The sequence below is a fragment of the Didymosphaeria variabile genome, assembly GCF_027946475.1.
Source record: "Didymosphaeria variabile strain IMI 356815 chromosome Unknown scaffold_5, whole genome shotgun sequence".
NCBI lineage: Eukaryota > Fungi > Ascomycota > Dothideomycetes > Pleosporales > Didymosphaeriaceae > Didymosphaeria > Didymosphaeria variabile.
Window position 1 is genome coordinate 3,554,328 of NW_026611624.1, and position 25,037 is coordinate 3,579,364.

Sequence of the window (25,037 nt, forward strand, 5' to 3'; positions counted from 1 at the left end):
CCTTTTAGTGCTACGTAAGCGTGTGTTTGTTTGTGTGGCGCGTCCGGAAAAAGAAAAAACATAGGGGACAAAAATAAACACCATTGTTGCTCGCTGTGAGATTATGACAGGAATCCCACCCGGTGTGCGTACTCGAGAGGCGTGACGAGTATGCGATCCCGGTACCACCGTCTGGCTGTTTCCATGGCTGGCCTACACGTGCGCCTGCAGTCCATTGTGTCTGCGGCGTCATTATCTAAACTGTCTCAGATGATGGCGCCACCCCAAGGTGCTGTCCTCCCGCTCCCCTCGCTCCTCGCTCTCCGCTCCACGCGAATGAGAAACCTAACCAAAGTCACCCTCTCTCCGTTAGAAGAATGCGCAAACGACAAGGAACGGTTACGTATCCGGCAGGCCGCATCGACTGGACACCCTACCTTGGAAATCATGCGAAACTACCTGGCGGGACCGACGGTGTGGATGGACGATCCGACGACATGAAAGCTGCTGATGCTTCCCGGGCCGACGATGTGGATGACAAGAAAGCTGCTGGTGCCTCCCGGAACGTGGCAGAAGCTGGCACCGAACCTGCGAGGAAAGCTGGCAGCGCTGCGTCGCGCTGCAGCTGGTGTCACTTTGCAGCTGGCGCACTGTTGGTCATCGCTGGCGTGTTCGCTGTGTGGGTCGGACGGCCGCACCGCTCGTTGGAAAGCGGCCAGCCTCTGAGCAAGATCCCCTTCACGCTCGCCAAGCCAGAGCCGTTGGAACAACTTGCACGGACGCTGAAGCAGTGCGCAGTGATCGGCTCCGATGTTGAAGCATTTGCAGAAGTGACGACGCTCTCGAACAATGTACTGCACGGAGAGGAATCCCTCCGCAACTTCTTACACGACCGAGTCGGAAGGGCAGGCGAGCGGGCGCGCGCCTACCCGGAGAGCTGTCAGCGCGTGGACGAATTCTGGAACGTACTCAACGCCACGCGTGTCACGATCGACAACGTCGGTGCCAACAGCAAGGCGCTGCTGGAAGCCGTCGCCAAGGTGGGCAGAGTGATCGATGACGATTGGGACAAGGAGAAGGCAGAGTGCAAAAAATATATACACACGGGGCGGAGACCTTTTAAGAAAACCCTGGTAGCAAAATTCGGCAACAGGGAGAATGTCGTGAAGTTCTGGACAGATAAGACGGAGGACGAGATGAAGGAGAAGTGTTCGGATCGTCTTACAACGCTCGAGATCTGCTCAGAAACGCAAAGCCAACTTTCCGCGATGGCGTACGACCACAGCAGTCGACTGAAGATCCTTTCAATCCAGGCTGCCAAATGGTCGCGCTATCCCCAGCGATGGATCACCGAGATGCCTTCCCGAGAGGCTACGTGCGCGGCCAAAGACGAGGCGGGGGGCGTGGAGGGTCTCTGGGCCACCATCGGGGTCGACGCCATGGCAGCCTTGAGCTGGGACGCTTAGTCGGAGACGTGTCGACCCAAGAGCGTGTCTGCATGCAGAGCTGTGCCAACATCGTACGATGGGCGGGTCGAACGCATCAGATGGCGTGTGTTTGGTTCGCGTCCTTCACCAGCTGCTGATGCGGAGAGGGCGCGGACATGGCTTAAGACAAGAGTTCTCTCAGGACGTACGTACAAGCTGATAACTTGAGAATGCAGTTAAATTCAATGGTTTTCATCCTGCACGACAGATGGCTTTGTTAATGCTCGACTACGATAGCTGTGGGGTACCTATGTGACAGTGGCCCTGGAGCAACATTCGATCTCTTGCAACGCTTCTGCGCCCTTTCGTCGAACAAGGTGAAGCATTCGCCGAGCTGGATTGCTGGCAATGTGCACCGGCCCAGGTGTGCCGCATAGCATGTGACGTCCGGGCACCGTGGCTCAACTCCGCGTAAACGCGAACTACATTTCCAAGGCGGATCACGTTGGCAATGTTTGCGCGGCTCCTAACGCTCCTCGGCCTGCTCGAGCGCTGAAAACCGGGTGCAATCGGTGCACAGGGCTCAGAACCAGACCAGGTGAACGGCAGTGTTTCTGACACCTTCTGAAACATGCGTGCTGGTGCCATCTGTTTTCACGTTGACAATGTTTGCGCGCGGCTCCTGAGCTCGTCGGTCTACTCGAAACACTGAGCACCAGGTGCAATCAGTGAACAGGGCTCAGAACTGAACCAGGTGAACGGCAGTGTTGTCTACACTTTTTGAAATAGGCGTGCCGGTCCCATCTGTTTTCACGTTGGCAATGTTTGCGCGCGGCTCCTGACCCTCATCCTCCTGCTCGAGCACTCATAAAGGTCCAGTCTACCCACTCAAGACCAGCATCACCTCCACTCCTCGACTTGTCTAGATCACGCCAACTCTACACTCGTCTCTCCGAACGAATCCCAACTGTCATCATGAAGGACGAAATCATCGCCGACACCGCTCTGCTCCGCTCAGAACTCTTTTGCCCAAAGTGCGATCGATACTTTACCCGCTACGGTAACCTTGTGAACCATGTGCAGAAGAAGCACGGTATCGGAGGCAACTTGCTGGCTTCGTCTTACATGCCGCGCGATGGCATCCTTGATCGCCGCGCCTCCGATGCCCCTATCGCCGAGCAGGTGTGTGTAGAGTGCGACAAGCGCTACGTGTATGCCGCCGCGCTGGCAAATCATCTCAAAGCCAAGCACTCCACCGACAACGTGAGCGGTCATGCAGGCGCAATGGACAAAAACGCCACTACTCCCAACCCCAAGCGCAAGTCGAGCGGAGATGGTCTGGAGGACTGGGGTCACGCGATGAAAAAGACGAAGACTTACAGTGATGGTGGTGAGGGGCGTGATGAAGGTGAAGGTGGAAAAGAGGGGGCTGGAGGCGTGGTAGGCTACGGGCTCGAGGAGGTGGTGGGAGGGCTCTAGTGTGATGATGCGAACCCGCTGGGGATATTTTTGTAGTTAAGGCTAGCTGGTGAAGCGATGCGATGCTGATGGGCACGTTGTTGGTAGGCGGAACTACGCTGCCCATGCCGTACGGTATTTCCTAGAGTGTTTTGTACACAGTCTTTTCTGTAATTTTACATCTTCCTTCTGTACATGGTATCTCAAATAGACTGATTTTTGTCCCGTCAAAACCTCATCTGGCACACATGTAGCAGTCGAGTCGCCTCTACGTGGGCACTTGAGCCAGCCCAAGTTGGGGCTCCGCTTTTGCTGGCGTCGTGCCTTGGCAGTGTACAGCGGTCCTGCAATCCTTTCACAAGAAGAGGGTCGCACGGCGCGAAGGAGAAGCATCAAAGGCTCTGCACTGGATGCTACGAGTTCCTGCAAGATGGTGATGGACGACGCTTCTGCGGGACATGCGCTCACTCGGACATCACGAGCAATGCCTCACCTTTATCGTCGCTCAGTCTGAGTGTATAGGGATGGACGTCTTACCGTACGCAGAAGACTTTACATGCTACCGGCACCGCTAGCAGGGGTGGGTAACATCAATTGCAATATGCTCCCAGGGGCCTGTATCTTTACCATAAAATGTAATGATTTTTGCACGAGGTAGTTCGCAAGCGCGAGTTCTACCAGACCTATCGATTTCATGTTGATAGCTAATCTTGGGGTGGGGAAGCAGGCCACTGCTAGAGGGTAGAGATGTCTAGGCCGTGGGCGCTTCCTCACGTGTTCCCCCTCAGCGCCTCATCTACGAGTGTAAGAAAGCTTTCCATTTCTAGAATCTGATACTTGGCAAAGATGATCACGCGGGCACTATACTTGGTAAGGTTACTTTGCCACCTGCAGCTAATCACTAGTCTGTCCGTTGTGTGCAAAACTCTACGGTAGTGCTTCGTATTTCGATCGCACCCCTGCTGTCGCCAACATCAAAAATCTACAGTAGACTTGCGCTTCCATCGAATGCCGGCTACGTTCAAAGGCGCCCTCGACCGTATCGAACCGTCGTTGATCGTGTCAGCGTTTGGATGAGCGGATGTCGCCGCGACTGCTGCTCCTATCCGCCGAAGCCGCACGCTGCGTGAACGAAGGAGCACATCGCCTGCGACACACCTGGTAAACTCGAGTCGATCGTCTAATCAGCAGTCGTCTCCACCAGAAGACGTGCTTGGGTGGTGGTCCTGTTTGCGGGTGGACCGATCCACGCCCCTCCTGCGTTCCTGCAGCGCCGTCCATCTCGAAGCATGCGCAGGCTGAGCCGGGGAGTTGACCTGCCCCTTGTGGCGGAGGACGCAGCTGCACGCGCGCAGCAGTTGAACCACGCCTTCATGGGCACTTGAGCGCACGACGAATTTCACGACCAGCGACTCACGCGGCTTGGGTACTGTACCAGATACTGTTTCATTTGTGTCTGCTCGGGTCGCTCGCTGCGTGCTTACCTGAGGGCCACCACGGCACCGTTGGATCACCCTCCCGTCGGCCACGAGTAGTAGTACGGCCAGGTCTTGTTCTTGATGGTCTTGAGTGTCTGGTCTCGCTCCTTGGCAATCGCCGTCTTGTCTTCACTGCCCAAGTCCGCCGGCATCGAGGGCGCGGTCACCGCCTCGCGGGGGGTGTGAGGCCGGCAGGCCCCGGCGAACGTGCCATGGGCGTAGTAGCACTGCACGATTTTGCACGTGTCAGGGTCCTTGCATCTCGTGCGGATGCACTTGCCGCCCTTGTTGTACACGCTGCACATATAGCAAACTTTCGCTGATGAGCACAGCAGATGCCAGCCATTTTCCCAGCAGTGGTCACACACAGGGATACGGTGGTCCAGTACCTCTACCTGCTGCTGCTTCCTCCTCACATCGCCGCCCTTGGGATCCCGCAGCACGTCAGTCACGTTGTCATACTCATCCGTGCAGTGAACTTCGGAGCACCAGGGGTTCTCACACGCCTTCGGGTCAGCGAAGAAACAGCATCGTTTGCGTGAACATTCCCGCACACGGCGCAGGCACTCGTGGCAGGACCCTTGGGCGTCGTCGCAGAGTCTCTCTTCGGCCCAACATTCGTTGCAGGGTGCCCAGCGTTTTGCTACTTTGTGCGCTGCCTTCGGACGCCGTATCCCATGCTTCCACGTGCTCTGGAGGAGCTCACGCAGCGTATGGACCGTGTAGGTATCGCCTTGCTCGAACAAGTCTACGCATCTCTGCCACAGCTGTCCCCTGCTTAGCGTAAAGGACCCAAGGTACTCGCCGATCGTTGCGCGGACATCCGGATGGGTATCAGCCCCAGCCGCCATCGTGCGGGCTATGTACTCGCCTCGCACCCATTGCACGTGCTCGTGCTCCTCATCGCACTGTGCGCAGTCGCTCGCCGCCGTTGGCTCAGCGCAGTGTACCGTCATCGCGTCGACGGCGCTGACCTCGCTGGCGGAATTGAAAAAGAGGTAGACCGTCCGAATCTTGGTACAGCTATACCTACGCACAGAAGCTTTCAGGTACTGACGCTCTCCCGTCCGGTTGTCATATAGGCGACGGCCAAAGGCGAGTGGTATGACGCCCACATCTAGGTTAGGCTGCGGCAGTATTCGACTGGTCTGATAGGCGAGCTTTTCGTCCTCGCTCCACTGGTGCTGGACGAGGATGGAGGTCCCGTGGGAGTTGGCGGCGGAGGCCGGGAGGAAGACATGCTGGCCCAGGTACCACGACTGGTCATTGAGCTGGCCGCGCGTGCTGATTTCGACGATGTCGTTGGCAACCCGCCACTCTCTGTTCGGGTCCTGCGTGGCTGCTCCGTCGGCCACGCTTCCGGCTTCTCCACCGAGATCCACGGCGCGCGGGTCGTCGAGGGGGCCCGTTTCGAGCGCGTCGAGCTGGCGATGGTGGCCCAGGCTCTCCGCCCTCGTCTCGCGGCGGATCGACTTCCACCTCTTCTGCACGACCGTGCGGGCTCCGCTTCCGCGCTCCGCGAGCACTTTCGCCAGCTCCACGCCAAAGGCGCTCTCGTCTATGAGTCGCTTAGGTGGCTTGTCTCCTGCCAAGGCGATCTGGTAGCTGTCCCCAGCAGCCGGGTTGGGTGACTGGCTGATGAGCACGTGCCAATCGTATTTGGGATCCATGTAGCGCCTCAGATCCTGCGGCTTCGAAGTGGAGGCCTTGTGTTCTATAAGGTATTGTTGTTGTCTACCGCTCTGCTTATTGGTGTGGAGGAGGATAAAGTCCGCGATCAGAGGCTTGACCGGGTTCTCGCACAGCCTGACGCCCGGTTGCTGCTCCAAAGACGTCCACAAGCGTTGGATGGCCTCCTCAGAAACTCTCTTAGTTGTAGCGCTCAGGCGTGTAAATATGGTAATGTCGAGTGGTGGTGGCACGCTCCACCCGTCAAATTCAACCCTGTTGGATGGGTTCTTGTACCACTGCCGAGGAGGCCGCGGCTGTTTGTCTGAGAGGGCTGAGAGGGTCTCGCGTGTAGACTTGGACGCTGCCACGAGCGACCGCAGCGCGTCAGGCACATGTTCCATCTTAACGGCACACTGACGGAGGATCCACTGCCACTCTTCCATCTTGGTGTTGTGCCACACCGTAGTCGCCTCATACCAGAATGGCCCAGGCACAATATGGATGTGGTGGATGTCCTGCGGCCACGCTACTACGTAAATGTCGTTGTACCTCACAGGCCCTTTGCCGCTCTTCACGTCGAAGCAGATGGTACCGCTGAGATTCGCGGCCTCGCGCACGCAGTGATACCAGGCCGCCAGAGGATCAGCAGGAAACGGGTCCTGCGTGAGGATGAGGGCGCCGTCGCTCCCGCTCGCTTCGCGGCCTGCGTCGACATACGGTAAGCACAGCGTGGAAAAGGGCGGGGAAGGGGGAAGAGGGAAGGAAGTGGCGGGGTGACTGTACCCCAGCCGAGGTGGATGCCCTCGATGCCTTTGGCAGCACGCCACAAGGTGTTCATCGCCCAAGCCTCGGACGTGAAACCAGCACACACTAGGATCACATGTCCAACCTCGCGTCCCCGACGCTCGCGCTCAGCGTCGGCGTCCAACGGAGGCGGCATGTTTGCCGACAGGATTCAGTGCTTGCGTCCAGCGGGGAACTTGTAGCTGTAGGAACGCACTCTGCGGACGACTCTCCCAGACCGTACATGCTGCAGATATACTCCTCCAGTCTGCCCCAGATGCCCGACGAAGCTACGAGAACGGAATGGATCCACCAATGACGGGGTATGTGGCCCCACGCGCGTCGCACCGCCAGGATCACGGTGCGTGCTCGAGATTGACAAGATATCGTGGGCATCGTCAGTCACCCGATGGTGCCCGATGATCACGAGAATCGCTCTGCTGGGGGAGAGCTTGCGAAACCGTGCCTGGCGTCGCGTCGTACAACCTGCACGAGGGAACGTCTGTGCCACCAGCCTACCTACCCAACCAAGCACGTGCCGCAGGCTCGCGGGCGTGGCTGGGTGAAGCCATGCAGGCTCGTCCCTTCTCGGAAGGCCCGCAGTCTGCACCGTACGACCTCCCGCGCCTTCGCCGACCAGTGATCTCGTCCCGCTTCCTCACCTCATTCCCGCACACCATGGATCGCATCCACCACAACGCGGCACTGGACGAGCTTCGGCAAAAGTGTCAACGCTTCAGGGCTGGCGATCAGAGTACGGGAAACTTCGAGGATATCCTTACCTGGGCCAAGGCAGCGCCGCGGAGATTTGGCGTGGTTGAGGTGAGAGCGATGCTCCGTCCGGCGACCGCTGCTGATCGCGACCAGTTGAAGCGGTGCCTATCCGAGCTGGACTCTGACGAGGTGACGAACCCGGTGCCAGGCTGGGCGGCTATAGGCAGGGCTGCGTTGTGGCAGGAACAAGATTTCCTCCGCAACAAGAACGTTGAGCGGCTGCAAGCGTGGCAGCCTCCTCCCCCGCCTGTGAGCGATGAGTTCAAACTCGTCCGATGTTGGCCTTCCTATATGGAGTCCCTGCGCCCGTTCCCTAGAGGTAGTGGCGAGCTGCTGGACCGGGCTAACGATGTGTATCGTTTGGTCGCAGGTAGACCGTGCTTCGATGGTACGTGCATGGCTTTGTTGAGAGCAGGTGGGAGAGTTGCTGACTATTTCAGCTGAGTACAGCACTGAGGATAACAAATATCGGCATCCGTACAATACCTTTGTCGTATGTTCCTGCGCAGTGCAGTCCAAACTCGTCAGCCCTATCATTCGGGAGCTCGATAGGAGGCAGGGGAGTGGGGACTTCGATGAGCAGCTCAAGAAGCTCCTCGAGCGCTTTTGTCGTGAGTTTCCTGCCCAAGCAGGCTGGTCACGTTAGGTCAATCCCGGCTAATACGAAATCAGTCGAGCTGATCAAGGTGCGCGAGCGAGTGCTGGGCGGTGAGTAGGGTTGCTCTGGGCGAGCTGTGGCCGAGGAGACGTGAGGTGGTCGTCAACGCAGCCGCTTCCACGGGCCATGGACAAGGAAAGGGAGGCGGGTGAGGTGGGGTTTCACGTCTCGTAAAAGGCTTGCAAATTTTCAACCTCGCGATGTCTGGGTGGCAATACCTATCAGTGTTGGATAGGTGATGCAACGAGTAAGAGCATTGTGGTCATGTGCATGGATTTGATGTGTGGTTGTTTTGTGGAGCTGGTTAGTGCCGGTGACATGGCCAAGTCGTTCTCCGGATTACATAAACGGCATTTCGGAGCATCTGCACGCCAAGGAGCAACATTCGATTCAGCTCTACAGCGACACGACTACACAGTACGGACACACGCCAAGGCAACCGCTCCCTGTCCGCTCCATCTCAAAGCACACGACACGTCCCTCCCTGCAGCTTCGTCCCCGTCCGAGTGCGCACGTTCAAGGACGATCAAGCGGCGTCCTCTAGCTTCTGGTTCTCCCGCTCTGCAACGTCCTGTACCCTGTTCCAGTGCCACCTCCGAGCTGCCTTGTCGTAACCCATCTCGTCGATCAGCCAGGTTTTGACCTCATTCATGTGAGCTTTGTTGAGGTTGTGCTTCGGAAAAGGATGCCGCGTACGACCGTTTGCTTGGTCGGGCAAATTGGTCTGTGTCTGCCGGAGAGCGTCCCGTCGAGATCCATCACCAGCGGTCATGGCCTCGCTGCCATCGTCACGGTTGGCAACTTCCGGCCCTGCAGGGCTGTGCTTCATCGAGCCTCCGTGCCAGTGGGCGCTCAACAGTCCCGCGAGCATCCCACGCCACGCTCGCGCGTGCGACGGCCAGAGGCCCATGCATGCTATGTGGAGCTGTCTTGGGCTGTCGGTGGTGGCGGCCGCGCGGGGGCTCCTGAGATTGTCCGAATGTTCTACCAAACAAAATACGTCCTCCTCCCGCTGCTGCAGGAACGGTGCGATAGGTCGGAGCGCCTTCGCTCCACCGCAAGGCTCTTTGCCGGTCTTGATATTCTTCCCCTTTATGAAAAATTTGCACTGATCTAGGTCGTTGAACCGCAGCAACGGAAGGCACAACGCCTGGGCTTGATTGTCGATGGTCTGGTTCGACGCGCGGCACCAGTCATACTTCGACTTGAACGATCGGTCCCTCCAAGCTTTCCGAAGGTCGTCCCGCGAGTTCCAGTCTTTTTGCACGGTTATCACGGTGCCGTAGTGGCACGGCCAGTAGATCGACCCCACGATGCTGGCGGGGACAATGGGCACCCAGATATGCAGGACTGCGCGCTTGGTTAGATCCGTCTGTGGAAGTTGAGACAACACGTACCAGCATCTCGCCTCCTGTGCGCCTCATCGTTCATGGCAACGACCAGCGAGCCGGCAGGACAGCATGCCAAAGTGTGCCACGCGATCAAGTTACCCTGTCTGAGGGGCTTCATCAGGTCCATGTGCAGCCGTTGCTGCCTCAGATATCGCCAATAGTCATCTACAGCTGCAGGAACCTGGGACCAGAGGGGACCGTGGGCTAATTTGTAAAAGTTCTTGTAAGCCTCATAGGGGTCCATGTCATCCAACTGCAGGTGTTGGAGGCCGTGATACTGCTCGCATGCTGCCACGGTATCCCGGAGACTCTGATCCTTCCAAAGCATGGGCCAGAGATCGCGAGTGGCGTTGAAGAACTCACAGCAACGATCGCGAACGGCATCCGGGCCGCATGTGCACACTTCCAACTTTGGAATAGAGCCCGCATCACGCTTCCTCTTACCTGACGGAAGTACGCAGTTAAGGGTCGCCTCCCTCCACTCGGTGAATTTAGTCAAGTGGTAATCGCACGGCCAGAGCGCCATATCTCAGATTGGTCAGGAAAGGATACAAGTCTTCTTCGCTCTCTGCTAGAGTAACCAGGTTGCGGAGACGTGGTACATCTACGAAGCGGGGCTATATACAGACTGCAATGTTTGCAGAGGTAGACGTCTTCTCCTATCACAAGGGCAGCCATTACCGCACAGTAGCATACAAGGTGTCACGCTCGAGGACCACGTAGAGACTAATCACAGGATCTTGCTACTCGAAGCAGCGTGTATTATCCAGAAAAATCCCCTCTAGCAAGCCATCCGTGCTAGACAAGGAAGAAGTGACGAGCAGTAGCAGGGTAAGGGGTGTAGCTCGCAGGGCAGGGAAAGGGAACGCAAGAGAATCCTTTAATTCAGGTGTACTAAGGAGAGGAGAGAAAGCAACTACAACAGTTGCATACTATCTTGTGAGCATTTACTAAGATTTTCTATCGTCTAGGGTGGTTTGATCACGTATATCACAACTTGTAGTCCTTAGGCGACACTTAGAATTTGTTAAAGCTTGTCTTATTGTCTTGTGGTACTTGTCTAGATTGTTTACGGCCATTATGTATGTTTGCTCGCTGGCCTGAGGAATCAAACTTAGTTGTGACCCGAGGCCGAAAACTTTAAAAAAAAATCTCGAGGTCGACTTCGTAGGATTTTAAAAATAGGTCGTGCCCGGGCTCGAACCGGGGTTGCCGGAAGGCGATGCGCAGAAGCTTCAAAATCCGGAGTGATCACCACTACACTACACAACCTGTTGCTTTGGTTGAGCTAAACAATGAATTTTGTCATTGATGGCGAAATTGCGACGTTAACAATATATATACCGTACACATATTTGTAGGAGGCGGGGAAGCGTCCGCAGAGACTGATGGTGATGTATGGTGGGGCGAATGAGTCTAACTAGAATGACACATGGTGGCGCAGAACGATCTACGATCGATCGATGGGCGGGGTAAGCAGCGTTTGCGCGTTGGTTCCGGAGATGGTTCGGGACTTACATAGAGGGGCCCTCAACCGAAGTGCTTCTTCGACGTCGCCTTCACCAATGCATCTTCGCGTCCATGTGTAGCTCAACACTTCCGAACTTTAATTCCGTCAATGACAGCTTGATTCTCAACTTGATTTATTTGGAATGTACTGAGTACAAGTAACATCAACTCGCGCCTCTCGTCCAGGGTCATACTGTCACGAGGGGCCACTTCCAACACAACCGCCATCTCTGGCCTCGTTCCTATCCAGCATCAATTCAAGGTCCATCGCAGCGCATACAAATCGTTCAGGAAACATGACAACATGCGGAACTCCCAACATGTACCGCTACTCAAAACGTGAACGAGAATATCACGAAATCCCGCATCAGATCGGCCACTCTCAATCGTTGCAACGTCTTGAAGGGACCAATAGCGTGTCGTAATCTTCCACTTTCCAACTTCCTAACCGACCTTCGGGCGCGAACTGGTCTTCTTGGTCTTAGCGAAGACAGCATCGGTGGCATCGATGTCGTCCTTGTCCGTCTTCATACGAACGCGCTTGGCCTCCTCAACATCGCGGTCGTCCATATCGACACGGATGCGCTTCTTCGAGGCGTACTCCTTGTTCAGCGCAGCGAAGCCTGACGAAGACAACACGCTCAAGTCCTGTGGGAGGTAGCTTGCACTCGCAGGCGGCATTGGAGACGGAATTGCAGGGCTAGAACCTAGCGAGAGTAGCTTCAAGGCCTCACGAGCTGGGAGAGTATCAGTGGGGACGGGCGCCAGGCTGAGACCCATTGGAATGGTAGCCTGCGAGTTCGCAAGGGCAGTGGATGAGTCGTAGGCCTGGCGACGGACTGCCGTGCCTGCGGCGAGCAGGTCCCGCTTCGCGTCGTTGCCCTTCTCTTGGTTCTTCTTCAACTGTAATGAGTGAGTGGGTGAAGAAGCAGACGGCTAGCCAGGATGGATCTCACCTTAGAGAGTGCAACCGGAGCATGCACAAGCAGAGCAATCTTGGTGTCCTCGGTCATGATGTCCTTGCAGATCCTCTTGTCGTACTGTTGCATAATTAGCGATCTGTCGACGGCAGTATAACGAGAAGGAGGAAGCTCACCTTGAGCGCGTTGACGATGGCAAACAGGCGCTCTTTGCATGTCAGTTTCTTGTCCTCGCGCGAAGCACCCGAAGCGCCCGAACCCATCCTCAGTCCACAGAACCCGACGACACAACGATGGATCAGGGCAATCTATCTCCAATCAGTCACATGAATGCGTATGTGGTGTGACGGTAATTACCAAGACCGACCGGCAAGCAGCCTCGACAGCTTTGTTGTCCAGTGTTGGCGATTTGAACATGGAGAGCTCGATGCTGGTAGGCTTGTTGAAGACATTCGCTACGTTGCACATGGCATCATAGAGAACGTTCACCCACTGCTCCGCATGCTGAATGACTTCCCGGATGGTACCGTCTGCACGGTTCGTCTGCGTAGCCTCCTCGAGCGGACGGTAGCGGTATGTCAGCGCGCGAGCCCAACTGTCCTTGAAATGGGGCTGCTCAGCATCGCGAGCTAGCATCTGTAGGGCCTCTGTCGCTTCTGCATGGCATCCGTCAACCGAAGAACGTTGCAATAGCGTACCCAAACTTTACTCACCAACCTCCGCTGTCATTGAATAACTGCCGACACCCAAGACGTGGCCGACCTTGATGGTGCCTGAAACGCCATGTAGCCTCTTCAAGAACTTGGCAAAAGGGTTATCGAGGTCACCCAACGCCTCGGTATACAGCCGAACGTAGGGAGACTCGCCGGCTGGAACGCTATGACCCGCGAAGCCTGCAAGACTGCTGTGGGTTGGTGTAGACGTCGACATCGTGAATGTGGTCTACAAAGACGGTTAGAAGGTCTGTACAATGTGTAGAACGAGCAGGGGAGCGAAAGGCAGAACGAGCAAGGCTGCGCGTGTTGTAGAGAAGACGGAGTGTGAACGAGTCTCGGGAAATAGGTGTGCTTCACCATTAGCGGCACGCGACTGCCTACAACGCGTGCGCGCTCTTCACTCCAAGCGCGTCACAAACGTGTAGAGACGCGCTCGAAGTGAACAGTGAATAACAAAGTCAAAGTGACATCTAGCCTCTAGGTGCGGACTCGTTCCATTGGATTTAGAATCGCCACTGATTGGACCAGACTTCTACTCTTGGCGAACAAGCGAGAATGTAGGTTTGAACGTGAGGAAGGAGCAGAATTGTATGTTAGGATGACTCGAATACGTAGGGCGATGTGCGGTGGGCACGAAGATTGAGCGGACGGCTACCGGCAAGCTGGGCTGTGTTATGCCGTCACAGTGCTTGCATTAGGGTCTGCTTTCTGGGGTAATATCACCATAGTCCACTACAGGTACTCAAAGCGCCTACACAATGCCACATCCTGAGTGAAATAATCGCACATTGCAAGTCGTTGTTCCAGCTCACAATGTGTATTTGAACAATGTCCGCAGCCTCTACGCACTATGACTACCAGGTACGTTATAAGGTTGTCCTGAGCGACAAACTTCTTCACCTCAAATCGAAAGCCTTGCCCACTCAACTGAAGGTACCATTATCCAAGCAAAATTGATTAGAAGATATCTATAAAACATCTGAGGTATACAACTTTCATTATGGATCCTCCAGGCTCACCTAACACCGCACGAGAACTCAATGTCTCGGTAGGTACTCCCGCAACCCGGGCTTCGGATGCCCCGCCAGACACACTGATTCGCATCGACAGCGTTCCACAAGCCTTTATCAACCAGCTTTGGAGCCAAGTACGCTGCACCAAGTTCGAATCACCTGCGAGCGAGTCCAATATCCGATTGTTCAACGACTTGGTTCGAAGCGTTATGCAGGATAATCATCCTCTTCCGCATCTGTCTGATGTTTCAAGCATGGTCAGCAGCCTGCTGTTGTTCATGTTGGCGAGTGAGGAATGCCCTGAAGAAGACTCTCGCCTTGACGATGTGCCCGAGCCGAACATTGTGCTGGTGACTCCTCAGCAAATCTTAATGAGCAGTGACACTGCCCGTTCTGATATCACGTCTCTAGCCAGTCCGCAGATCGAACTTCCGTACTCCTTGCAAGCATTGGAACCCGCCATCCACGAACCCGCTCCAGCACCGCCCGGTTGTGTTCTTATAAATTTGGATGGGGACGACGTATTCATGCGCGAAGAAGACTTTGGAGAGCTCATTGACCATGAGGGAGTGCTCATGAATGAGAGTGAGTTCATGCAACATCTTGCTGAACAGTGGGCCATCGAGGAAGGCGAGCCGATGGTTCGTGATCAACACACCGAGACCGTTGACAGCAGCGATCCGTACGGACTCCTTACGTGGGGTGCAGTAGACGACGTGATGCACGGATCCGGCCGCGTCACATTTAGGGAAGCACTCGATAGTTTGACCTACCCTCCTCACCGCCGCTATGATCGTCAACGGGGAAATTCCTCTGCCTCTGCCACGCGAATATTGCCATTGCGAGACACTTTTTGGACAGTCAGGCGACGCTGATCTTCATCGGATGTACTGCGCAGGCACTGCTGAAGAAGCTCTCTGTTTTCAGCGTCTTCGTCTGATGCACCCTCCAGTATCAGCTTCTGAACTATTTACTGCTTTAAGCTCTAGAGCTCTGTTTGAACAACGTCAGGGTCGTCATCAAGCAGGTCTGGACACCTCTGGAATGGATCATGAGATTGCTAGGCGCGTATTACAGAGCCCTCAATCCTTAGGTGCTCTTGGAGATGCTTTCCGGGCCAACGGTTTCCTGATGGAGTTCGACCGCGACCGTGAGAACTACCGATTGCGTTGACATGTTTGTTTACTTACTTCCTTTGTTTTTTTATTTGATAGTGTAGTGTTTCCTATAGACATCACCGTATTTTGAGTTTTTCGTTGCTTATCCTCCCGCACCTGTTCTCGTCTAACATTAATTTGCTAAATCCACAGTGTCGTTAGATACATTGTACGTCACGAATACTTTCAAGACTCAAACCCCTTCGTCATAGGCTGTACAAACCCTCCACCCTATCAGGTTGTACAATGATCCATAGCTTGTTAGCGAGGCTTCACTGCCTCATGTTATAATTCGTGTTCACAAGTTCAGTATTCGATCAGCTTCGATCCAAAGATCGGCTTCATCCCCGAAAAACATTGGCATCGTGTGATAAAAATACTTCCTCTGTAACCCGTGACCGTCGAGTTGCAACAACATTCCAAGATACCAAGCTGTAGAAATGCGGACATTTGATAGGTGTTTTGCTCACATCACCCTCCAGTGATAGACGTACAAGACCAAGTTATATGCAGCGCAGTTTATCTTAAGAGAGAAATACCTGTCCAAAAGAGGAAATCTCAGTACCTAGTAACGTGCTCTTTGTGAAAGTGCATGTCGATACAAGGGCGTCTTGTGCGAGTTCGCGCTTTCAAAGGTAGATGCGTAACTGAAAATTAACTTGATGTTCTTGACCATCAGATAGCATATCAAATATAGTACTTATGAATACAGATGCATTTACCAACGCGGTGGCGCTGATCACTCCCCTGGTGACGTCAAGCCTTCGACAAAAGAATATCATCGCTGCTCTAGCGCCTCAATGCCGCTGCGCAGCAAATTTTCGCCCAAGAAAGAAAAAACGACTCCGATTTCCATGCGCAACATAATTTAGTCGTATACCTTCGACAGGTCGTATCGTTAAGGAGCGTTGCCACATTGCGGTGATGGTCAACGGAGACCGAAACTAAAAACACAGTGCAAGGCAAGTCGGGAGATGGGGGCGATATGGGTATCATGAAGAGAAGAATGGAAAAGGCCTGAAAGTGTGCAGATGCATGGAGAGACAGTACCAGTAGGAGGCGCAACAAACCTATTGCTCCTCCGACGCCTTGAACGCCAACCGCAAATGCGACAAGCGGATGCAATTGAAACATGAAACATAATATCTCAGGTCCTTATCTCTGGTCGTGCGTATTTGAAGGTCCTGGGTACGGATATTGCTGGACTCCGTGTTGGGCCCTCCAGTATTCTGAGAAATCCAGGCCGTCATATGCCCCGTTGAGTTGCTGTCTTGGACTCAATGTCACTTCGGCTAGTTCTGGATGTTGCGCGAAAAGGTTTGCATCGACACCAGTGCATGCCTGACTCTGCGGCCCGCCAGGCGAGCTCCAAGTGCCGTCGAAGAGTGGCTCGTCGGCCCGGTAATAAACGTTGCCATATTGCATTGCAGGCCACGGCTCGCCATCAGGATTGTGTATAGGATGCGCATCATATGGGCTCGTGGGTGCGGATTTATTCCCATGTGTCAAGGCTGGGGGCGACATCAGTGGTGTATGTTGCTGCGGCGGCATTGTTGACACACGCGGGGCATAAGGGGACCCTGTTAGCGGCGGCGAACTGGCTTGAAAGCGACTCCGTGTGGACGGGTCTCCCTGCAAAGGAACGAGTCTCGGAAGTCTGGCCATGTCGGGATTGCCAGGGAACGCAGACGGTGTCGAGAAACGTGCTTGGTGTTGGAATGGAGACGTCTCGCGTGGCTGACTTCCAAGCCGCATGTGTACATTGACTTCAGCGAGCTTGTTTGATCCAGTACGGCGTGCTCTTGTCGCTGGCTTTGGGTTGAATTTGCGGACCTTGGACGGCCCATCGCTTGCATCAGAGTCTTTCGTTCGACCTCTTTTGCTATTTCCAACGCGGTTTTGGTATTTCCTATTTGCGTATGCTTTCGGAGCGTTGACAAACATGCGGATCTGGCAAGCAGAGTTCATGACATCCTCGCAGATTGTCTTCTCCTCTTGGAGAGCCCGAAGAACGCTCTCCAGTCGTTCTTCGCAGGTCACGTCTCGGTCCTCATCGTCGCCCTTACGGTCATCCGCAACATAATCATTATGAACCTTTACGATTTTCGAGTTAGTCATATCTCGAACAAAGTCTAGGGGAAGAAAACTCACCCAGCCGCGAAACCCGTCTTTCGCTTGCAGCAACAGACAATCAATCACCTTATGTGCATACGCCTCGACCAAGTCGGAGTTATAATAGGCGCCATGCACCCATCTCTTCATTGCAATGGAGCCTTTATTATCCCTCGCTGCATCACCGCATGTCATGGCGTTATACACTCGTTCGACGTGGTAGAGGCGGTCTCGTTCGACTTCTCGAATTGTGTGATCGGTTCCTGGAAGTCGATAAGGCTTCCGGCTGAATCGTGTCGCCTCCTTGCGATGTTGGCTTGCGCTCTCAGAAGAGTCAAATCGTGCTCTGTACGGCTCATACTTAGAGCTGGAGAGGTGGACGGGCTGTGGTGAATCTGTCGTGTATTTTGGTATGCTCTGCATATGCGAGAAATACTCAGTGGTGTCTGACTGTCCTAATGGCAGGGGTTTATATGGGAGTTGAATGGCGCGCGCTTGATCTCTGTAGCTCAAGCTAGTTGCTTCAGCGTACTTCTCGACGCCAGATAGAAGAACCTCGTCATTTGTAGAGATTTGTTGATTTGACCGCAAAACAATTCTCCCTAGGCTCCTACTGTGCGTTGAGTCAACGTAGCATGCGGGGTCAGGTGTGTTTGCATGCGGCTCCCAATCATCATCCGCGTGACAATATTCGCTGATATCGAAGGTCTCTTCGGCACTTCGGTTTCCAGTATTGTAGTCTCCAGAATGTGCTGCAAAAGAACCTTGGCTAAGGAGTGCATGCTTGCTGAACCCATGGGGCGTTTCTTCGTCTTCTCTGCTGCCTGCAACGGAAGGCTGCTCGGTCATCGACATGCAGGTGCTGATGTTATCGTGCTCTCAAGAAAATATGGAAAACTGGAAGTGCTAGTGAGATGATCACAGATGCAGGAGAATGAGGCCGTGTCTTGGATCGTATGGAGAAGACACAAGTCCTCTGATTGTGCGCTTGAAGGGGTGAGGTGGATGGTTCTAACTGCGCAGCGCTCCAAGGCGCATTTATGACACTGCGAACACATCACAGCCGCAAGGTCTCGAATTCACGGCCCTGTTAGCTGGTTCCGCTAGGTGATTGCATCGTCTGGGGCCTGTGACTTGGCTTGTCGCGTTGTTTGAACGTGTGGATGTACCGTGATTGAAGAGTGGCTTGTAACGAGGCTCTGCGGAACATTTGCGCTTCTTCGCGGCCTCGAACCGAGCTGACTGGATGACGTCAAAGCCTTCTTACCGGTCGAGTCTTGCCGTGAGGTGGTCACTCTTTCCGCTAGGTCGCAGTCGAGGGGAGAAAGTAGACGCAAAGCTCACTGGCCGCTCCGCTGGGGATATATAATTACAATCTAGATTGCGGCAGCCTCTGGATAAATGGCATTTGTGGGGAGTCGTGAGCTCTGTATACATCGTAGCTAAACAAACGCAGGTCCTTACAGGGTATATGAGCGTAATTCGAACGATGATTCAGGGATCGATACCTAGGTAGACATCTGGAACCAAGGTTTGCCTGCCGAGTTTGCTGAGCTGACTAATACCGACAGCGAGGTATATCAGGCATATGAAATTGGATAGAAACAGGTTACTATCACGAGTGAGCTTCTGGGAGCGCACCAAGATTCATGAATAGCAATAGCGATATCCACCATATCACCGTCTTTCTAGTCGTTATACGGAAGGAGACCGCATGGATATAAATCAGATGCGCAAAGCAGTGATAGAAGGCAGCAGAAGTAGTAAGTTAATAAGCCATATTTGTAAAAAGTTGGAGCTTCTGATCATGTTTAGGCAATTTTCTACACATGCTCAGGGGGGAGAAGGTACAGGGGCAAGGAAGCCAATGGACCAACAGGCCCAGGGTACATGAAGAGATCCGCTTCGTATGACCTCGCGCCAAAAGCATATCTTCATAGAGCGTTGAGTATTGAAAGGATCTAGGCATGATTATCTTCGCGATTTTAGGTAGGATGTTGTGAGCATCACAGACTGATAGACTCGTCGCCCTAGTACAATATGTAATATATCCTAAATCTATGTGAAATACTGTATAAAAATTCAGGTCACAAGAGTTGATCAGTGGCAAGCTCGACGCGAAAGTGTCCATATCGTGTGTAGCATTGGAAGCCCCAGCAAAATAAGTTTGGTCTTGACCAGTACAAAAAAATAACATCAGCTTAGTCGTAGGCAGCAGCGTCAAGCGACCCTTCTTCAAAACGACATAGAACCACCTTTTTCAAGATATTTTTTGTTCATTCATATACCCCTTCAAAACTCTGAGCGTAAGGCCGAAACTTCAAACTTAAGCGGCAAACAGTCAATCCACAACCTGTTATTCTCAAATTGAAGAGTGTAGAATTATTCGGAGAAAGTCAAGGTTTAACCTGTAGCCACGATGGTCACGTCTCAGCGTGCAGTTGCGGATTGATGTCTGTGTCGCATCGAGTCCTTAATAATTTTGCCAAAAGCTATGCATTTGTGAATCTTGGAAAGCACAAGAATTGATATACTTAATAGACGCATGGGCTCAATTCAGTCGACATGAATAAGATGCGTGAACAGGTGTTGGGCTACTGAGCCTATGAGATCACTTACGCGCCCCCTTCCGACAGCCAATTGAGAAGGCTGTTCTAGAGCTTCGGAGTGATCACCATACTATTTCCAATTTCGATATGGCAGGGTCAACGTAGCGCTAGGAAATTCGTGGACACGGCGCAATACTGTACCTTCACAGCGAACACTCGACCTACCAAACCGTCACCAAGTGACTCAAGCCTCGAGGGCGCTTAAAAGCCTTTGCCAACCTTTCGCCTCGTTGCCCCATAAAGCTAGACACCCAACTAGCGATCCCAATGCTCACGGCACCGCGCCTTTGCTCCAATCGTCAGAAGTTCCGCAACACGGAACCTTTCCGCGCATTCCGCGACGAAGGCGTTCCCATCCCTCTCCCCGCATGGCGATCCTGCAGTACCGGCGGTAGTGTGGGGATGTCTCCTCGAGTATAGATAGCCACAGGAAGACGGCGTAGATATGTAGTTCGTCGCTATTGTTTGTGAAGTCTGTGAGCGCCAACGCACCGTGCCTTTTTCCTTATTGAAGGACCACGCCGCAAAGGGGACGAACTCTCCGGTTTTTAAAGCAACGCATCGATCTTCTGCATTATCGTATCTTGGTATTTCTTGAGAACAGTTGTTTGTTGTGAAGGAAGAATCCACACAATGATCTCGACAGTCCTGCCGCTGCTGTCGAATCAGCTATTCGAACACACGCTTCGCTCCATCTTTATCATCCTCGTCGGCATTCCCATCACCTACGTTGTAACCAACGAATTCCTACGCCGTTCTCTTCGGGTAAAGGGGTTCGATGGGCCAACGAATTGGCCGCTTGTCGGCAACATCCCAGACATCAAGTACAATGCTGCCGAGAAGTACCGCGAATGGAGCAAGATCTTCGGGGATGTGTATCAAATCCAGCTAGGCAATGTGCCGGTCATCGTGGTGAATAGCGCGGAGTCCGCGAGGAAGATTTTTGGGCAGAATAGCCAGGCATTGAGCTCAAGGCCCGTATTTTGGACGTTTCACAAGGTATGTCGAATGCGAAAGAATGGATGATAAGAGGACTCTAGGCTCATAGGAACAGGTGCTGTCGAACACTGCCGGAACAACAATCGGAACTTCGCCGTTCAATGACTCTTTGAAGAGAAGGCGTAAAGGTGCTGCGTCTGCTCTCAACAAGCCGTCGATCGCGACATATATTAGCCACATCGATGTCGAGACCAAGGATTTTGTCAAAGAGGGTTTTGTGAACGGCAAAGCAGGTGTGGCCGGAGTAGATCCCATGCCCATGATCCAACGCCTTTCACTCTCTCTATCACTTACACTGAATTGGGGCACGCGCATGGAAAGCCGGGATGATCCAATGTTCCACGAGATCACCGAAGTAGAAGAAGCCATCTCTCTCTTTCGAAGCACGACCGGTAATCTCCAGGACTACATTCCACTGCTCAGACTGAACCCATTCAGCGCTGGATCCGTGATGGCACGTGATATGCGGAGGAGACGAGATGTGTATCTGACTAAGCTGAACAAGGACTTGGATGATCGTATGGAGAAGGGCAGTCACAAGCCTTGCATTCAAGCGAACGTTATCCAGGATAAGAGTGCCGCGTTGAACAAGGAGGAGTTGACATCCATCAGCTTGACGATGCTTTCAGGAGGTCTCGATACCATTACCACACTGGTACAGTGGAGTGTTGCACTGCTCGCCCAACGACCAGACATCCAGAAAAAGGCGGTTGAAGAAATTGGCAAGTACTACTCGATCGAAGAGCCCCTGTGCGACGCATACGACGACCAAAAATGTGAATACATTGTGGCCTTGGTGCGAGAGTGTTTGCGGTATTACTGCGTCCTTAGGTTGGCACTCCCACGAGCCACGGTGAAGGATGTCGTGTACGAAGGCAAATTGATCCCGGCTGGTAGCACCGTTTACCTGAACGCGTGGGCGTGCAATATGGGTAAGTCAAAACTTGCTGCGGCTTGCATACAGAAATGAGTTGACGGTGTCTCGTAGATCCGAAAGTGTGGCACGACCCCGAGGTGTTCCGACCTGAGCGTTGGATTGAACAGCCTGACGCGCCGCTTTTCACATATGGCCTTGGATACAGGATGTGTGCCGGATCGTTGTTAGCAAATCGGGAGCTGTATCTGACGTATATGCGGATGCTGAACAGCTTTGAGATTTTGCCAGTCACTCAGGTTGAAACGCATCCCGTGAGGGGGAGCGCAGACCCGTGCAGCTTGGTGACGATGTGCAGGCATTACGAGGTCATTTTCAAGCCGCGCAACGAGGCAGCGTTGAGGAGAAGTCTAGAGGAGGCTGATAGGCGGTTAGCAGAGACGGCGTAGGCATTGAGATAGTTCCAATCTTTGACACGGCGACCGAGCTGATCGACACCGCCGTTCAACGTTTAGGGAAGACTGCCACCGGAAAGAGACTAGCATTCGCTTAAACGGGCGAAGTGGTCTATCCGCGTTCTAGGACCAGTACACATGTCTTGTGAATGACACCTTTCGTGTGGATGAGGCCAACGGGACGGACAGCGTCGACTTGGCAGGATGCGGAAGGCGGATTTGGTGCTACACGTACTAGTCTACCTGGGTTAGTCAAAGCCGAAGCTACCAACATGTCCTCAAGCCTCAGCAGCAATCCTGAGCTTGGCCAATCTTACAATTGCGCCCGCGTCTCCTCTTCCTCGCTGCCCTCCTGCGCCGACCTGTCCCTCTCCCTCTCCCTCGCCTTAGCGCCTGCGCGTCCTTTCTCGACTCTCCTTGCACGAACAGGCTTCCTTGCGTCCACCACATGACGGAGGCATATAGCGCCATGGTGTGAGCTGCGCGCATGCCTGGATTTCTGCAGGAAGGCCTGAATCGGGGGAACATGCTGAGATCGATGCTGCCCGGCGACGAGGAACTGGGCAAGAAGGACGACGACCACAGGCCGCGCGCGACGCGCATGCCGATATGGATACCCAGGAGCACGCCGCTGCGCTGGCGACGCCGGCGCATCTTGTTGGCCGTCGTAGGCCTATATCTGGTCTACGTGCTCGTCAAGAACATGCCGACCTTGGGCGCGTGGAGCGACCAGATAACCACGTCGGATTATGGAAGTGCTCCGCCCGGCAGGTTCAGCTACGGCTACGATCAAACCAACAACGAAGAACCTGCGGGACCGCCGCCAGGATACAGGGCGCCACGGGCTGGTGAGCCCACACCGCATACGTTCGATGGCCAATTCAAGTTTTACCGGCTCGCTGCCTCATTGCACGGAGCCTCCCACACCTACGGCTACCGCGCCGTCAATCGCAACATTGTGTTTCCCATATCCAGCCTGCACAGTGCGTCTACGATGCTCCCTATGATATGTGAGATGGCGCGTTGGAGTAGAAACTATGTACATGCGGCATTCATGGGCAGGGAAGACATCGACTTGGCCCAGATATTAGAGATCAATGGCATAGACCAAATCAAATGTCCCGCCATCTGGCACGATGCGCGGCCAGACTGGACGGAATACAGTTCAGACGACCGAGCCGAGCAGAGTGTTATGGCAGCTATGACCCACATCAACAGCTTCTTACACCCACAGGCAGCTATAATAGACGATGCCCTGTCCGAGGATGGCTTCCTCGTAAGGGGAATACGCGCGAAAACAGAAGCGTTGCATATGCCCCTCATCGAGATACCCAGAGATAGATTGGACAGCATGATGTGGATGTCTAGGCTTGACGCGGGATCCCTACGGAGCTGGAACTTACCCACCATTGATATCCTGATCCAGGTGCCGCCAGACTCTGCGAGCGTTGCTCGTCTCTTGAAGTCAATCCGATCAGCCGACTATAGTGGCATGAACCTGCCTCATATAACCCTCGAATTGCCCGCGGAGCTCGATGAAACAGTGGAGCGGTTCTTGGACGACTTCAAGTGGCCTCCATCCGGCCACCAGAGCCACATAACGACCAGACGCAAGATTGGAAGTCAGCGCGCAACACAAGAGGAATCAGCTATCCGTTTTCTTGAGCTCTTCTACCCTAGCTCGAAACATTCGCACGTTCTGCTGCTTTCTCCGCAGGCTGAATTTTCGTCGCAATATTATCAGTACCTCATCTTCACTCTACTGGAGTACAAGTACTCCACTTACGCCGAGGACGACGCCCTTGGTGTCATGGGTGTGACACTGGAGCTGCCCTCTTTTCTGCTCGACGGGAAGACGAAACTCAGCCCTCCCAAGCCCACCGATATGCATTCCAGACGATACGCTGAGCTTTTTGCTGACACTAAAAGTGTGCCGTTCCTGTGGCAAGCTCCCAATAGTCATGCAACGTTGTATTTTGGCAACAAATGGGCCGAGCTTCACTCATTCCTCAGCAACCGTGTGGCGAAGCATTCCAAAGCGCCGCAACGGAAGAAGCTTGTATCAGAGACACTCCCATCCTGGATGGAGTACACGCTCGAGTTCATGCGTGCCCGTGGTTACGCTTTGGTTTATCCCGGAGCGACCTCCGAAGAAGCCCTCGTCACTGTTCACAACGAACTGTACCATATCCCCGAAGAGTTTGCCCTACCGAAATCGAGGCATGGGGACGATGAGACCTCTCCACCGACACAGACAAACGAAGCATTTCTCCGCGGTGACATGTTTGAGCCACCACCCAAGCTGTCGGAGGCTGGAGTAGTTTCCCATTCGCGTCCGCTGCACCTCATCCTACCTTTCGACGGTGATCTTCCCGAAATACCCCACCTCCCCTACCTCCTCCATCGCGGCGACATGATACCCCATTTCAATGTCTCGTCTATCGCGGACACCTACGCTGTCAAGTATCGTGAACTCGTTGGCGGTTGCACAATTCCAGAGGGCAAGCACCGGAAGGTTACAGTGGGGAGCGCACGCGACCTGTTTTGCTTTGGAGATGAGGAGGACGAGTGGGAGAACGACATAGAGGTTTATGACGCAGATGTTGAAGACAACTACCGCGATGCGTGGAATAGCGCGCCGACGAGTGATGAGATGGTTGCCACGATCACGACGACAGGGAGCAGTACGACAGCCAGTGTGACATCTATGCCTACCGCGACTACCAGTCTCCGTTGACGCAGCCGTGCGTCGAACTATCGACAAAAGGCTCGAAGACTCAGTACGCGTCTTTCGATCAATCCTCGGCGCCGTCTGAGACTTGCGCTAGCATAGATATGATGAGGGTCATAGCGGACATAAACCGAAATGTGATCGATAGAACTGTAGAGGAGGATTGCGGGCATTTCATCGGAGTTAGGCTTTGCCCAATCAGTTTGTAGCATTTGGAGTCTTGGAGTTCTAAGTAGATTTTGGGACGGCGGTACATTTGCATTGCGCTGGCAATTAGTTGACTGTAATGATTACTCTGGACTGAAGACGACTGCGATCGATAC

At 53.9% G+C, this 25,037-nt stretch overlaps 10 protein-coding genes and 1 non-coding gene across 11 annotated transcripts; 6 read left to right on the forward strand and 5 right to left on the reverse strand.

Moving 5' to 3' along the window:
- Positions 1 to 356: 356 nt before the first annotated feature.
- On the forward strand, positions 357 to 1,445 carry N0V89_007620 (uncharacterized protein; the record flags this gene model as incomplete). Its single annotated transcript, XM_056216382.1, has 1 exon — positions 357 to 1,445. One exon carries the CDS (start codon positions 357 to 359, stop codon positions 1,443 to 1,445), a length of 1,089 nt encoding a protein of 362 aa, XP_056070629.1.
- Positions 1,446 to 2,381: 936 nt separating this feature from the next.
- Positions 2,382 to 2,885, forward strand: N0V89_007621 (uncharacterized protein; the record flags this gene model as incomplete). Its single annotated transcript, XM_056216383.1, has 1 exon — positions 2,382 to 2,885. One exon carries the CDS (start codon positions 2,382 to 2,384, stop codon positions 2,883 to 2,885), a length of 504 nt encoding a protein of 167 aa, XP_056070630.1.
- A 1,489-nt stretch (positions 2,886 to 4,374) lies between these two features.
- Positions 4,375 to 6,953, reverse strand: N0V89_007622 (uncharacterized protein; the record flags this gene model as incomplete). Its single annotated transcript, XM_056216384.1, has 2 exons — positions 4,375 to 6,716; positions 6,797 to 6,953. 2 exons carry the CDS (start codon positions 6,951 to 6,953, stop codon positions 4,375 to 4,377), a joined length of 2,499 nt encoding a protein of 832 aa, XP_056070631.1.
- Positions 6,954 to 7,474: 521 nt separating this feature from the next.
- Positions 7,475 to 8,286, forward strand: N0V89_007623 (uncharacterized protein; the record flags this gene model as incomplete). Its single annotated transcript, XM_056216385.1, has 3 exons — positions 7,475 to 7,847; positions 8,011 to 8,181; positions 8,243 to 8,286. The coding sequence occupies 3 exons, from the start codon at positions 7,475 to 7,477 to the stop codon at positions 8,284 to 8,286; spliced, it is 588 nt and encodes a 195-aa protein (XP_056070632.1).
- Positions 8,287 to 8,754: 468 nt separating this feature from the next.
- N0V89_007624 (uncharacterized protein) lies at positions 8,755 to 9,947 on the reverse strand (the record flags this gene model as incomplete). Its single annotated transcript, XM_056216386.1, has 2 exons — positions 8,755 to 9,578; positions 9,626 to 9,947. The coding sequence occupies 2 exons, from the start codon at positions 9,945 to 9,947 to the stop codon at positions 8,755 to 8,757; spliced, it is 1,146 nt and encodes a 381-aa protein (XP_056070633.1).
- Positions 9,948 to 10,802: 855 nt separating this feature from the next.
- N0V89_007625 lies at positions 10,803 to 10,891 on the reverse strand. The gene has a single exon. It is a non-coding gene; the product is annotated as a tRNA-Gln (tRNA).
- Positions 10,892 to 11,572: 681 nt separating this feature from the next.
- On the reverse strand, positions 11,573 to 12,978 carry N0V89_007626 (uncharacterized protein; the record flags this gene model as incomplete). Its single annotated transcript, XM_056216387.1, has 5 exons — positions 11,573 to 12,031; positions 12,085 to 12,168; positions 12,225 to 12,356; positions 12,406 to 12,704; positions 12,762 to 12,978. 5 exons carry the CDS (start codon positions 12,976 to 12,978, stop codon positions 11,573 to 11,575), a joined length of 1,191 nt encoding a protein of 396 aa, XP_056070634.1.
- Positions 12,979 to 13,764: 786 nt separating this feature from the next.
- Positions 13,765 to 14,950, forward strand: N0V89_007627 (uncharacterized protein; the record flags this gene model as incomplete). The annotated part of the gene is made up of 2 exons (XM_056216388.1): positions 13,765 to 14,539; positions 14,871 to 14,950. The coding sequence occupies 2 exons, from the start codon at positions 13,765 to 13,767 to the stop codon at positions 14,948 to 14,950; spliced, it is 855 nt and encodes a 284-aa protein (XP_056070635.1).
- Positions 14,951 to 16,089: 1,139 nt separating this feature from the next.
- N0V89_007628 (uncharacterized protein) lies at positions 16,090 to 17,901 on the reverse strand (the record flags this gene model as incomplete). Its single annotated transcript, XM_056216389.1, has 1 exon — positions 16,090 to 17,901. The coding sequence occupies one exon, from the start codon at positions 17,899 to 17,901 to the stop codon at positions 16,090 to 16,092; it is 1,812 nt and encodes a 603-aa protein (XP_056070636.1).
- A 2,387-nt stretch (positions 17,902 to 20,288) lies between these two features.
- Positions 20,289 to 21,977, forward strand: N0V89_007629 (uncharacterized protein; the record flags this gene model as incomplete). The annotated part of the gene is made up of 3 exons (XM_056216390.1): positions 20,289 to 20,654; positions 20,710 to 21,586; positions 21,643 to 21,977. The coding sequence occupies 3 exons, from the start codon at positions 20,289 to 20,291 to the stop codon at positions 21,975 to 21,977; spliced, it is 1,578 nt and encodes a 525-aa protein (XP_056070637.1).
- A 532-nt stretch (positions 21,978 to 22,509) lies between these two features.
- N0V89_007630 (uncharacterized protein) lies at positions 22,510 to 24,720 on the forward strand (the record flags this gene model as incomplete). The annotated part of the gene is made up of 1 exon (XM_056216391.1): positions 22,510 to 24,720. The coding sequence occupies one exon, from the start codon at positions 22,510 to 22,512 to the stop codon at positions 24,718 to 24,720; it is 2,211 nt and encodes a 736-aa protein (XP_056070638.1).
- Between the last annotated feature and the right edge of the window lie 317 nt (positions 24,721 to 25,037).